Source organism: Alligator mississippiensis, chromosome 3 (assembly GCF_030867095.1).
Source record: "Alligator mississippiensis isolate rAllMis1 chromosome 3, rAllMis1, whole genome shotgun sequence".
Taxonomy (NCBI): Eukaryota; Metazoa; Chordata; order Crocodylia; family Alligatoridae; genus Alligator; species Alligator mississippiensis.
Window position 1 is genome coordinate 43,982,981 of NC_081826.1, and position 14,608 is coordinate 43,997,588.

The 14,608-nt window shown below is 45.2% G+C and overlaps 1 protein-coding gene across 1 annotated transcript in view; it reads right to left on the reverse strand.

The window, feature by feature from the left end:
• TMEM67 (transmembrane protein 67) overlaps positions 1 to 14,507 on the reverse strand; it is a 53,763-nt gene extending 39,256 nt beyond the window's left edge. The window contains exons 1-6 of the mRNA XM_019495741.2: positions 14,266 to 14,507; positions 6,535 to 6,623; positions 3,992 to 4,085; positions 1,801 to 1,900; positions 974 to 1,043; positions 783 to 857 (exon numbers count right to left, since the gene is read on the reverse strand). Of these exons, the coding sequence (XP_019351286.1) occupies positions 783 to 857; positions 974 to 1,043; positions 1,801 to 1,900; positions 3,992 to 4,085; positions 6,535 to 6,623; positions 14,266 to 14,455 (618 nt within the window). The 5' untranslated portion in view covers positions 14,456 to 14,507. The remainder of the gene's footprint in view (positions 1 to 782; positions 858 to 973; positions 1,044 to 1,800; positions 1,901 to 3,991; positions 4,086 to 6,534; positions 6,624 to 14,265) is intronic.
• Between the last annotated feature and the right edge of the window lie 101 nt (positions 14,508 to 14,608).

The window sequence follows — 14,608 nt, forward strand, 5'->3', positions numbered from 1 at the left end:
CAGGGGTTGGTAACCCACAGAGCTATTTGATGCATCCTACAGACATGGGGCTTAGGTAGGATTCAGTGGTGGATGGCTTCAGCAGCGGTTGCTCTTCCCATGTTGCTGCAGGAGCAGCTAGATTCTAGCACTCCTTGTCTGCCCATCTCTAATTGGAACTGGGTCAATCTGACTTGCAGCCTTAAAAGGTTGCTGACCACTGCAGTAAAAGAAAATCACAAATAAAGCCTTGCTTCTCATTAAAACTTAATAAATAGCTCTTTTCCAACTAAGCGGTAGAGTGGTTTCATGGCTGACCTCTGACACTCCCTTACAAAGTGCTACTGAGTGATGATTGATAACTCATGTCCCAGAACACAAAGTATTTTTCAAGAGGTAAATGAACATTATTCCCCTTTTCACTGATGGGGAAATGGAGTCACTGAAAACTACTGTGTCTTGGTAAAGGTCTCACAACAAATTATGGGACATTACTTGAGTTTTGTGAAGTCCAGGCTATAATCAGACCACTTACTGCTCTCCTTAAAAGGTAATAATTTAGCACTTAAGCCATGCTATCATCTATGTAGCAGGACAAAACAAAGCACGGAGAGTAACTAACTAAACTGACTTTGTCTCGTGTATAAGGAAGATAGATGAAAGTACCAGCAAAGAGAAAAGGTATCACTTAAGTTAAATCAGGTAACAGAATTCTACCTTTACTTAAAAAATACTTCACAAAAAAAATTGCATACAGCATATATACAGACAGCTTTATAATGTTTTAGACACAAAACACTTACTAGCTGCCCATAGCGAATAGTTGCTACTCCCTTTGGAGGGAAGTGTCCACTGCTACTAAAGCATAAACCCCCTGTCTGAAAAGACAAAATTAATGAGACATAAAATCTAGTTTAGAACAAAATACATAAAACATGGTACAAGATAATTTTCTTCTTCCATATTTCTACAGAGACTGCTTTGTTATACTTACTAAAATATTTGGCTCTGAACAGTCACAAGACTTGCTTACATTGATGAATGTCTGTTCACATCTTATACACCTATGTCACACAAAAAAAATTGGATGAAGCACCTGAAGATGGAGTTAATGATGGGACTTCAAATGAAACTGATAGTGAGGTATTTACTTCTGATAAAACAGCAAAGTATTTCTTAATGTTAGATTAAAATATGTTTATTCAGTATTGAAGAGTCCATAATTTGAACAAGTAGTAAGGACTACATAATCTCTTCAAAATCTCTCTCAAATAATTCTGGTAATGCCATTCAGATCAAGTAAACAAGGTCAACAGTTTTTTTTATTCACAGCAAAATGCTTAGGAGAGACTTGTACCCATTCCCAATGAAGTCCACAGGAGACTATCCATTGTTTTCAATGGAAGCTGGATTGGAATCTAAAAAAAAATAAATATTCCCATCTAATTCAACTGCCATTCATTTACCATAAAACAATATACTGTCAAGCTAAGAACTGTTTCTGCTCCACAGCCAGTTAGAAAATAAATTAGAGACTTACAAATTTAGGATCCTGGTCCTGCAGGGTGCTAAGTGGCTTCAACTCCCACTGCATGTAATGAGTTTGAGAGTTCTTATTTCCCTTTTTAAACTACTACAAAGCAACAGGGATGGCCCTAGTATATTCAGTAAAACATTTCCCTATTAACCAGAAGTACTAATGATATCCAACAGGATATAGTTTTATTCTGGACAGTGTTCCACGTCAAACAGATTCTCTCTCTTATGAAGACTCATAAGACAGATTCAGTTATATCACTCTGAAGAAACGAGAGCACCTACCTATTTCCTAAGACATCTGAAGTAGAAAAGGATTGTTCACTTCCATCACAGTGTATACATAATGCTTCTTTTAACAATGTTCCATTAACATCCCTTTCCACTACATGAAAAAAATGTAAACATTGACATGTTAAACAATATTCCCTGCAGGTCAAGAACCTAGGTACAAAAATAATGCTTAAAGAACAAGCCTAGGGCAATCCTGTTCTGATTTTCTATTTATTTCAGGCTACATTTTCTAAAAGTCTGAGGTCATGATTTAGTTAGCTAAGTTAAACACATGTATTCCTTGAATACAAGATGCTTTTTTCCAATACTGAAATATTTCTTTAAAAAATGGCCTGTACCTTTAAGGTATGTAAAGATAAATACTCTTAGATACACCACTGAAATTATATAGTTCTAAATGTCTTTATCTGATTTTTTTTTCTAATTTTGAGCCAGAAAATCTAGGCATGTCTTAAATTTAAGGGTATACTTGATGAATGATAGTATTATTCTGCTATGCAGAAGGCAGGGCAGGGTGCACCTTACAGGTTACCTCCTCCAGAGAGGCACAAACTTTTACTAGGCATTTGAATTAATTTAATTATTAGTTTTAACAATGAACTTTGGGCAGAAATGAAAAATGGTTCTTGAAACAGCATATCTGCTTCAGCCCTGACCCAGAAAGACCCCCTCTGCAGGACTGAGAAGATTATATACTAAATTATCATTTGCTTTTCTGCTGAGATGGGCAACAAAGATGCCAAATAATACCAATTAGGGGTGGTATCAGATGCGATAAAATACCTCTCAATTGGCTTGTTAGTACACATTTCACAAAGGGCATGAACAGCCATCAGACAGTAACAGTTTTTTTTATTACTATTGACCTCTGTACCACATTCAAATGGATATTACAGGGATGGATAAAAATCCTACTTTTTAACTCCTCTCAGGTTAAAGTTGGAGATTTTGCTGCATTTGAATTGTTCTTAGCTTGTTCACACAATCTACCAGTTGCTGCCCCTTTGAAACATTTCCCCTTTGAACAGTCCCATGTTGACAGTTCAAAATGAGTTAGCTCTGGCATCAGAAGGAAACTTGCTCCATTAGCATAGACCTTTACAGAGGCTAATGTACTCTGTTTCTAAGACAACACAGAGCTCTGTACTATTGTGACTAGGCTCCCTCTAATATCTGAGCTACCACATTCAGTGCTTGATTAGCTATTTCTATACTACACTGTAGTGTTCAGTGCAGACATACTCTCAGAGGTGAAAGGCTCTGTATTTTAGTGAAAAAAACAGAGTTCTTCTATAATTTTTACTTTCTAATTCTGGGCAGAAGCTGTGCACATCAAGTATGCATACATCATTGCACTGTATGCCACTTTACACTGTATTGTCCTTGCACAAAATACAAGTAAGAGCTAGATGAAGGGCTGAGAAATATTTTGAAAAGAAGAATTTACTGATGCTGAGGAAAAACTTCAAAACTATCTTCAAAAGAACTGCATACTTAAAATTCTGCCGTTCCATTTCAAATAAAAGTAAGCAGTCTTAGGCAGGATTAAAACTAGAGTTGTGCAAATAATTAACTTTCTGGTTAGATGGCCCAGCTCAGAGGAGAACATGTTTTGGATTGACCCCAAATGATTATTATGTTGTTAGTATTACTGCAAGGAAAAAAAATAAAGGAAACTTCAAAATGATCTCTCTTTTCAAAGCAAAAAAACGTTTTTAACTTTTGGTCAAAATTATTCATGAAATTTGGCATGAATTAAGAAGTTTCCAAAATACATATTTTACTAAATAAGCTAGTCATCCAAAAAATATTCAGCCATCTCTAATTATGACAGACACAGATCAATAATAGCAAAGAAGTGAAGTACACAGTACTATACAGACACAAATAAGACGTATACATATTTATATTTTTAAGTGTGGTTGTAATTTTTCCCATTATTAGCATTTTACTCTTCAGACTAAATAATGATTAGATAAAACAGCTTTTCCTGCTGCGAATGTACTTTGTGGGGGTTAGAAAGGGAGACTTAAAAACCAAGATTGAAAAATGTGCATTAAAGCTTGAATGGCATCAGCCTCCTATTTCTTATTAATTTGCTAGTTGAGCAGAATGTGTTATTTTGACCAACTCAGATATCTAAAATCAACACTAACATTTATACTACACATACATTTCTTACCTAAAATTTCATTGTTGAGGCATTTACATTTTCCTTCTGTAGTTAAGCCTTTAGGACAAGCAATACAATTCCACCCATCTTCAGTGACTCCATTCTAAATAAAGTTTAAAATAGTTATAGAATTTTTTATTTTAAAAAGAAGTCTACTAGGGCACCTGGAAAAACGTCCAACATATTTAAGTCATCTGAGAGAGACATTAAGGCATTATTCAGGTTTAACAATCATAAAACTGTCTGAACTTTGTCATATTGAATGAAATAGTTTGAATGTTTGTAATGGTTGCCCATTAGCCAGTTTCAGGAAGAAGATAAGATTTATCTCCTTATCTAGGTCATTGTTTTGGACTAAGTGTGGAAGATCCAGACTTTGCTTAAAGTTTAAACTCTTGAATTTTATCTTTAGAAGTCTTTTACAAAGAGAACCTAACAATGATCCTTAAAGCAAATATCCTGAGTTCCGAGAGATCAAACCCTAGAGCCCTTTGACCAGATTGGTAAGAAAAGGTCACTTGCAGTGGTATGGAAGTTCCCCAAAGTAATTAAAATGATCAACAAAAGAAACTAATTACTAAGCAAAAGAATCTGTTGAGTAAGATCTGAGCCCAAATTTGGGGGTAATGACAGGTTTGAGTAGGAGGAGCCCAAGACGGTAACTCACTCAATAAAAACTGTAACTTACTCTCCCAAATTGGAGGTGACTATACTTGCAGAACAACGAAGGAAGAATCGCAAGTGTAGCCCAGATCAGACTGATCACCTGAACCACCCTCTCCGTGAACATGAATCTCTTAGTTCACGCTGAAGCCGCGGAGCACCTGAAAGGGACTGAAGGAAGGGGACTTAGTCCTATCACTGCTGAGGCCAGCCCATTGAATCATATTGCTGAGGCAAGCCCATTGAACCGTACTACTGAGGCCAACCCGTTAAATTGTACTACTGAGGAATGAAACCATATTTAGGTGTTTGGCTTCTCGGAATTCTAGGATTGTAAGTATATTATGAAAAATAATAGTATTGATTCGAATTTAACTTTTAGTTGTAATTGTAGTTGTTTTTGTAATACTAATTCTTATAGCATTGTTTGGGAAGGAAGTGCATTTGGAGCATTGTTTCTGATATATGTAATTATTGTGTTCTTAATGTTTGTGGTGTTTCTTAAAGCTAAGCTGTGTTATATACGTAGCAAAGAATTTTAAAATAAAATTGTGTTGTATAAATTAAGTGTGTAATCATTGTGAAATCGTGCAATCAACTAACTACTCCCCCAGCCAGTGCATCAAAACGAATCAGTAAATTGTGTGGGATTTTCTCTATTCCATAACCCTCTAGAGACAAACTTAACAAAGATTTGTTTTAGTAGGAGTACATTCAGATGCATGGCTTTGCATTTTAGACTCTACGTGGTGGCTGGTTTACAAAGTGACAAGTAATTAGATATAAAGGGGGGTTTAAAACTTTTTTTTTCTTTGCTTTAAAGATGTTGAATTGAATTAATCTGATCTTAAAAATAAAAAAGTATTGGTTAAAAGTGATTTGTATACAATAGAAAGAGAGAATATTGTCCCTTAAAATTATGCTATAATACTTGGCTTTTGAACATTATGTAGTACAGTTATTCCTAACCAGAGTGCCATGAGACCCTTCCAAGGGTGCCACTTCCTGTTAGTGCTATTACAAGTGTGCATACAGGATTCACAAAATTAAACCAGATATTTCAAAAAGGAATCCAGTGTTAAAAACATTTTGACCTGTTGTGGTCTTTCTGAGTTCTTTACAACCGAAGAACTTAGTCAAAAAACAAACAAAAACTAAGAGCTGGCATTTTCTGAGGGGTGCCATGAATCTCTTGAAGGGTGCTATGAGTCTAAAAAGGTTGAGAAACACTGATGTAGCATTAATACATTTGATGTCCAAAAGCCTCTAAAAGCATTTGATAGTATGAGAGAATGGGCAAACCAAAAAATCATTATGAATAAACTTATGTTTGTCTATTAATTTATTTACATTGGTTTTTATTATTTATTTGATTATTGCAATGCCTTAGAATTCTACTCAGAGACCCCACTGCAATATACACTGTACAAGCTCAGAAAGTTATTCTAATGCCTACATTAAGCATAAAGAATTTTTGTTGGCAATGACATTTTCACAGATGCACAACTCAAAGCATTTAAAACTAGGCAAGTCAATTTTTGGTATGAAAGACAATGTGTTAATACTACTTTTACATGAAGTATTCCCCATTCTGGTTATAAAGCATGAAAAATTGTTTTAAAAAAAACATAAATATGACTTGTGATGATTTGTGTCTTATAGATGCCTGCATGTAAGTTGCAAACATGAAGAAAAGACACTGCTGATATAACATTAAGTTTAATTGCTAAAGTAACATTGCTAAAGTTGAGTTCTCAAGTCAAATCATAATTACATATATTTATTTTTGATTTGTCTTACACTAACTTATTTAATGCTTTGCGAACTATTTAAAACTGAAAAAAAAAGATTGTAATGCTACATCAAAACACATAAAGCTTAATACTTACCACATTTTCAGGGCACTTTTCACAAGTAACAGATGGCCCACCATTATTAGAAACCATCTTGAATCCTGGTAAACATACACATGAAGTACCTAAAAAGCAAGGGATAAATTTTATATTACATACACTATTCCAGTATTGCATATATTTGTTACAGTGACTGTATTTGGATCTTGGGGAACATTGAATTTGCAGCTATATACAAAGCAGCAAAGCTGCTAACCACGAGGCAGAATAATATATTAAAAGTAACATTGCAAGACGCTTAGGCAAGCATTTTCCTAACAACGTGGTAGTGTGTAGGACATATTGCTCATTGTGTAAGGAGAACAGGATGCAGCCCACCAATTATTGATAGGAGATAAAGCAGAAGCAAGACCTTGGAGATGGTGAAGAAAACAGCAAGAAACGGCAAGTGACCGAAAGAACCTGAGGTCATGGTTTTAGGCACGCGTTCATAGCAAATAAGTGAAATGCATAGGCAATTCCATGCTAAGGAAGTAAACAGTAAACAGAGGCAGAGCTTAAGATAGGAGGGAATATGGGTGGAACAAAGGAGGGACAAAGGTGGAGTAAATGTTAATGAGTATGAACCAAGGTGTATAAATGTAGAAAGAACTAATGTTCGTGGCTGCTCCCCAGTTTTTTTGGGATCTCGCCTGAAGCTGTCTCCATTTTGAATAAAGCTGTTGCTAGGAATGTGTGTTGGTGTTTGCTCTCTAAACAATTGGATCATCATCTCCCTAGTTGTTGGGCGCCGCATGGAGTCAGGGTCTAACAATATTATTTATAATATATATGCATAATTCTGGATAGAATTTATTCTAAAAGTTTTAAACATATTGCATAATGCTGGACTTCATTAAGAACATAAAAACTCATCAAAATATGTAAGCTTCCAAGACACTAAAATACTCTCAAACTCCTGATCAGCAGTAATTTTTTTGGAAAGAGTAGTAGTCAAAGTTATGACCACCCTAAAATAATTCCTACTCAGCTGTTCATCAAAATCATGCTATTCATCAAAATCATGTACTTTTTAAAAATTCCTCTCTTCCCTGCTTCCTATTGATTGAAGATTAATATATTGCACTATTGTATTGGGAACACTATGTCCTAAGAATACAAATGTAAATTTAAAGTTTAAAACTATTTAAAAAGAAATGCTAACCAGAAACACCAAAAACATAGGTCTACAAACAGGGCCGTTGTTACAACAGGATGGGAAACATATTACAAATTTCATAGATTTCATAGACATTAGGGCTGGAAGGAACCTCGGAAGATCATCGAGTCCAGCCCCCCGCCCAAAGGGCAGGAAGTCAGCTGGGGCATAGGATCCCAGCAAGATAAGCATCCAGTTTCATCCTGAAGGTGTTCAATGAAGGCGCTTGAACAACCTCCGGTGGCAGGCTGTTCCAGACCTTGGGGGCTCGGACAGTAAAGAAATTCTTCCTTATGTCCAGCCTGAAACGATCTTGTAGTAGTTTGTGACCATTCGACCTCGTCATCCCTTGGGGTGCTTTGGTGAACAAACGTTCCCCCAGATACTGGTGGTCACCCCTGATAAACTTGTAGGTGGCCATCAGATCACCCCTGAGCCTGTGCTTTTCCAGGCTAAAGAGCCCCAGGGCTCTCAGCCTGTCATCGTAGGGTCTGCTTCCCTGACCTCTGATCATGCGCGTGGCTCTTCTCTGGACTCTCTCAAGCTTCTCCACATCCTTTTTGAATTGTGGAGCCCAAAACTGGACGCAGTACTCCAGCTGCGGCCTCACTAAGGCTGAGTACAGGGGGAGAATGACGTCCCGGGATTTGCTTGAGAAGCATCTATGGATGCAAGCCAGCGTTCTGGTCGCTTTACTAGCCGCAGCATCGCACTGCAGGCTCATGTTCATCTTGTGGTCAATGATGACCCCCAAGTCTCTTTCTTGCATAGTGCTAGCCAACATAGCACTGCCGAGCCTATAAGGATGCTGCGGGTTTTTTTTCCCAAGGTGGAGAACCTTGCATTTATCGGCGTTGAACACCATCAGATTCTCATCCGCCCACTTGCTGAGCCTGTCCAGGTCAGCCTGGATCATCCGCCTGTCTTCTGGTGTGGATGCTTTGCCCCAAAGTTTGGTGTCATCAGCGAACTTGGCCAGTCCGCTTCTGACTCCCGTGTCCACATCATTAATGAAGATGTTGAACAGTATGGGTCCAAGGACAGAGCCCTGGGGGACCCCACTGGTCACAGGACACCAGGATGAGTGACTTCCATCAATTACTACCCTCTGGGTCCGACCCCAGAGCCAATTTTCCAGCCAGTGGATCGTGGAGGACCCAAGGCGACAATTGGCCAGTTTCTCCAAGAGACGATCATGGGACACCAGATCGAAGGCTTTTTTGAAGTCAAGATATATGACATCAATCTCATCTCCCTTGTCCAGGTGATAGGTCACCTGGTCGTAGAAGGAAATGAGATTGGTCAAGCAAGACCTACCCACAACAAACCCGTGCTGGCTATCCCTTAAGATGTTGGCGTCGGCCAGTCCATTAAAGATGGCCTCCTTAATAAACTTTTCTAAGATCTTCCCCGGGATAGAAGTCAGGCTGATGGGCCTATAGTTAGCCGGATCCACTTTCCTCCCTTTCTTGAAGATAGGCACCACATTGGCCTTCTTCCAGTCTTCGGGCACTACACCAGAGCGCCAAGAGTTTTCAAAGATCCGCGCTAGAGGCTGGGCTATGATGCTCGCCAGCTCCTTGAGTACCCTGGGGTGAAGATTGTCAGGGCCGGCTGACTTGAAGGTATCCAGCTTCTCAAGATGTTCCTTCACAAAGTCAGCATTAATGGAGGGCAGGGGATCACCCTCACCTGGACTTTTTGCCCAGTAGCAGGCACGGGCGTCCCATGGGGCTGATGAAAGACCGACGCAAAGTACCTATTTAATAGGTTGGCTTTTTCCTGGGCGTCAGTTGTCAGTTGCCCCATCTGGTTTAGCAGGGGTCCAACGTTGCCCCTGCTTTTCCTCCGGCTCCCCACATATCTGAAAAAGGACTTTTTATTGTCCTTGATGCTCAAAGCTAGCTGGAGTTCAGTTGCAGCCTTGGCTTTCCTGGTCTGCTCCCTACAGGACCGGACCAGTGCAGAATAATCCTCCTTGGAGGTGACTCCCATCCTCCATCCTTTGTAGGCCTTTCTTTTTAGCCTCAGGAGGTCTGCTAGGTCCCTGGAGAGCCAGGGGGGCTGCTGTGCCCTCTTGCTGCCTTTCCTCTGAGATGGAATAGACTTAGTTTGTGCATTGAGGATCGCTCCCTTGAGGAGTAACCACTCTTCTTGAACTCCCCTCTCCCTGTGGTCACAGTCCCTTAGGGCCTCACTGACAAGCCTCCTGAGCTTGTCAAAGTCGGCTTTCCTTAAGTCAAGGACTTCCGTGTTGCTGACTGACTTGCCAGCTTTTCGGCGGATGGTGAAGGTGATCAGCTCGTGGTCGCTGTCACCCAGCTTCCCATCGATCACTAGGTTGCCAACTAGGTCATCCCCAGTAGCCAGCACCAGGTCGAGCAGCGCTTTGCCTCTCGTTGGCCCATAGACTTCTTGAGTCAGGTAGAGGTCATCCACGCACGAGAGGAAGCTTTGTGACCGCTCAGATTTTGCTGAGCGATTCTCCCACGAGATGTCTGGGTAATTGAAGTCACCCATGACAACCATGGTCCTGGAGCAAGCTGCCTCAGCCAGTTCCTGGGCAAACTCCTGGTCTAGCTCAGGACTTTGGGTGGGAGGTCTGTAATAGACTCCCACCATTGTGTCCCCTGTGCCGTGTTCCCCACGGATTTTAACCCAGAGGGTCTCCAGCCGTCCACCCTGGTCGCCAATATCGGCTTGCAGGGACGCGTAGCTTTTCTTAACATAGAGAACTACACCCCCGCCCCTTTTCTCTACACGATCCCTCCTGTACAGGGTATAGCCATCTATCCCTGTGGTCCAGTCATGGGTGGAGTCCCACCAGGTCTCCGTTATCCCTATGACATCGTAATTGTTTGCACTGAGCAGGAGGATGAGCTCCTCCTGCTTATTCCTCAAGCTCCTGGCATTAGTGTACAGGCAGACAAGTGCCCCCTGGGGGGCTCCTTCCTTGCCCACAGATTTTACCAGGGCTGGGGCTGGGGTGGGCTCCCTTGAGTGCTGTGATCCGCTGGCTTTGCAAGGATTGCTCAGCGGGCCAGCAGTGGCGGTAGTCCCCCCGTCCCCCAGCGGGCTTAGTTTAAAGCCCGGTGGAGCAGGTCAGCCAGTCTGGCTGAGAAGAGCCTCCTCCCTAGAGGAGAGAGGTGGAGACCATCTCTTCCCAGCAGCTCGCTGCCTCTCTCGCCAAAGAGCGGGCTGTGGTCATGAAAGCCAAAGCCTTCCTGACGACACCAGTGCCGCAGTCTTTGGTTGACCACATAGATCGTCCTGTCCCTTCTCAGCCCATAGCCTGAGACTGGGAGGATCGACGAGAACACCACCTGTGACCCCAGACCCTTAAGCCCCGCTCCCAAATCCCTGTAGCGCCTCATGACCTGGCTGGGAGTGCTCCGAGCCGTGTCACTGGTGCCCACATGAATAAGGAGCATGGGATAGTGGTCTGTGGGTTTGAGGAGCTTGGGGATCCTCTCCGCAATGTCCCGGATGCAGGCCCCTGGGAAGCAGCAGACTTGCCGGGCTAAGGGGTTGGGGTGGCAGATTGGCCCCTCCGTCCCCCTCAGGAGGGAGTCTCCCACAACAAACACCTTACGTTTTGTCTTGATCTAACTTCAAATCATTGAAGTTAGATCAGGAGTGCTCAACCTGCAGCCCAAGCAGCCATTGCATCTGGCCTGTGGGGCTCCTCACCAAATGGAAAATTTGTCAGAGGGGAAGCAGTAGCCATTAATATGCCAAATCCCCAAGCCTGGTCGAAGCCAGGCCACCACCATCCCTGCAGCCTGGACCATGCCTCCTTCCCCCTTCCCACACTCCCCTTCCCCCCCGCAGGGCCAGACTGGGGCTGATCATGCCTCCCCAATCATACTCCTTTCCCTCACAGGGCTGAGCCATGGCCCCCACTTTTCCCAGGTGGGGCTGGGTCACGCCCCCTCCCCCTGCAGGACCAAACCATGCCCTCCCATGAAGCCTCTTTCCCCTTTCTGCAGAACCAAGCTTGAGCTCGGCTGCAATCTGTCCCCTCCTCCTGGACCAGTGGTGTCTGCCCCTGGGAGCTGGATAGGAACTACTATCCAGGAGCAGCAGACCAGGCATTGCCCATGAGCTCCCACAGGGAAAAATGTTGAACACCACTGCCCTAGACTGTTACATAAAAATAATACAACAAAGTTTCCAGGGTCATAGAACCATAGCTTCTCAGTGCTGGAAGGGACTTGAGGTCATCTAGCAAAATACAGGCCACAGGCCAGATCCAGCCCAAAGGATTCTATCCAGCCTGTGGCAGGTTCCTTGGCCCTGCTAGCCCAGGAGCCAGCCCAGGCACACATGGCAGGGCAGTGGCAGAACAGAAGCCAGACTTGATTTCCTGGCAGCCTCCATGGCAGGCTGCTGCTGCCTGCATCTCTGCTGCTGTCACCACTGGTGGACCCAGCCCCACTACCTGGGCACCCTGGTGCATCCACTGCCAGGGATGGTGGATGGAGCAGCTGGGCGGGGTCTCCATGGAGATCAGCCTGGGACCCCCCACAAGCAGGCTATGCTCAGCTGGGTGGATGGGATGGGGCTGCAGGCAGGCAGGAAGCAGAGTCTAGGAGCAGGATCAGCAGGCAGGGCTAGGGCTGGGATCACAGGGCAGTGACAGTGTGGGGTCAGGGGCAGAACTGTGATCTGCTCCCTGCATGTCCCTGTTCCTCATCGCAGGGATGTGCAGGGACTGGGTCATGGCTCTGCCTTGTGCCCTGCCCACCCTTCCCTCTCCACGACACTACTCCCCACCCACCTGTGGTGCCCTCCCATTTGTCCAACGCAGTGCAATGAATGGTCTCCATGGAGACCTTGCCTGCCTGCTCACATTATCTGGCACCCCCAGCACAGGGTGCAGGGTGGACGCCAGGCTGGACAGGATCAACTGCCTCCCCTCCCCTCCAGCACCTCACCAAAACTCCCTAAAGAGCCCTCCAGCCCGAATCATTGTCCCCCTGCCCCCAGATTAATCCATCCCTACTCAGTGCCTGCCTATTCTGCTCTCCCAACTGCACATAGATGGAGGCTATGCTGTCGCTGTGGGCCACCTGCTCATTGTTGCCAAGAGTATAATTATCATATTTGTACGATAATTTCAACCCTTGTACGATCTATAACAGCAGAAGTCTTCAAAATGTATGATAATTTTTGAGGCAGCTAATTGATGCAGCAAATTCTAAACCCAAGTCACTCTCAGGGAGTTTCAACTGACTTTAGGGTTTGCTGCCAGCACTTCCTTATGACCAAGGATCCTGGTTTTCCCTGATTTAAGAAATAAATAAATAAACAAAAAAATTGCAATTTCTCTGATAAAACACCCTGGAAAATCTGCGATTGAAATGAAAGGCCACTTGTCCCCCCAATCCTGCTGGTGCCCCTCATTCCTTCCACGGTCCCCCGGCCCTGCTTGTGCCAATCACTGCCACCCCCACAGCCCCACCCAGCCCTGGCAATGCATCCCCAGCGCATGCGGCAGCAGCGAGGGGCACAACGCCATGGTGCTGCCCCTGCTGCTGCCTTGCGCAGAGGGCATGTCACTAGGGCAGCGCGGATCTCGCAGCAACAAAGAGATCCCTGCATGGCCCTGCCGTTCCCTGAACCACTGGTTCGCACCTGTCGGGCTGCAGATGCTCCAGGGAAGGGCAGCAAGGTGGGAGCCTGACCCTGCAGTGTGCAGCCTGCACCCACCCTGCATATATATCGGGGGGGGGGGGGGGGAAGGGGGGCACAGGTCCTCCCTGTTTCCTGGGAGTGTGCGTAGCGGCAGGAGCTGGCCTTACTCTGCTCACCCGCCAGACAAGCTGTGGCCTCATGCTACTCCCCACCAAGGCCCTGTGGCCACACACTGCAGCCCAGGGCCACACGCCCCATGCACTGCCCGGCTGGGACAGCAGCACCAGCCCTGCCCTCCCTATGGGAGGCCTCTATTCCCCCAACCCTGCACCTACACCTAGGAGCTGCTCTCCAGGCTGCCCAGCAACTATGTGCGCACACACGCACACGCTGCCCCCTGCCTGACCGCCCTCCTCCCACCCGCCCCAGCCCACCTGCAGAGCGCTCTTCGCAAAACTGCAAAATCTTCAGGTTTCTCTGATAAACATGAGAGATCCATGTTTTCCACCGGTAAAGGGGAAAATCCGTTGTTTTCTCCGTTTTCCCACAGGATCCCTGCTTACAACTGCTTGCCTCAAAATAAAGAAATGCTTCAGCGTTGATGACCCAGTTCTTGCTCGCTGCCTGGCTAAGACTTATTTACATACTTATGTGCATATTTTCAGCATACAATCGTTTTTCAGCCAATACAATAATTTTGAGCTTCCAATAGGATCATTTCATATTTAAGACCCGGCAACGCCGTGCCGCTACGGCGCCCTCCCGGGCAGGACCTGTTCTCCCCTCTCCAGCAGCTCGAAGCCGCGGCGCCCCAGAGAAGTCTCATCTCCAGGGCTCCCCCGACGCGCTCAGGGGCCGGGGCCGGCAGCCGCACGGCAGCTCCCCTGAGCAGAGGGCGCGGGCGGGGCGACGCCTTGCACCTCACCGCTCACCCGAGGCGCTGCCCCGCTGGTGCGGCCCGCACGCCCCGCACGCCAGGCTGGCGGTGTCGAAGTAGCGCGGCTCGCCGCAGTCGCGGGGCCGCCGCAGGGGCAGGGAGAAGCTGTGCCCGGCCGAGGGCCCCGCGCCCAGCAGCAGCGGCAGCAGCAGCGCGACGGCGGCCCAACGCCCAGCCGTCGCCATGGCGACCGGGATCCCGCTGGCGGGGGTGGGGGAGGTCCGTAGCCAGACGTCGCTGCGGAGCGCATGCGCGCCGTCTGTAGCAATCACGGCTCCCTATAGGCCGCCTGCGCGCGTCCGGGATGCAACCCGCCTATGCGTAGTGAAACCTGAACC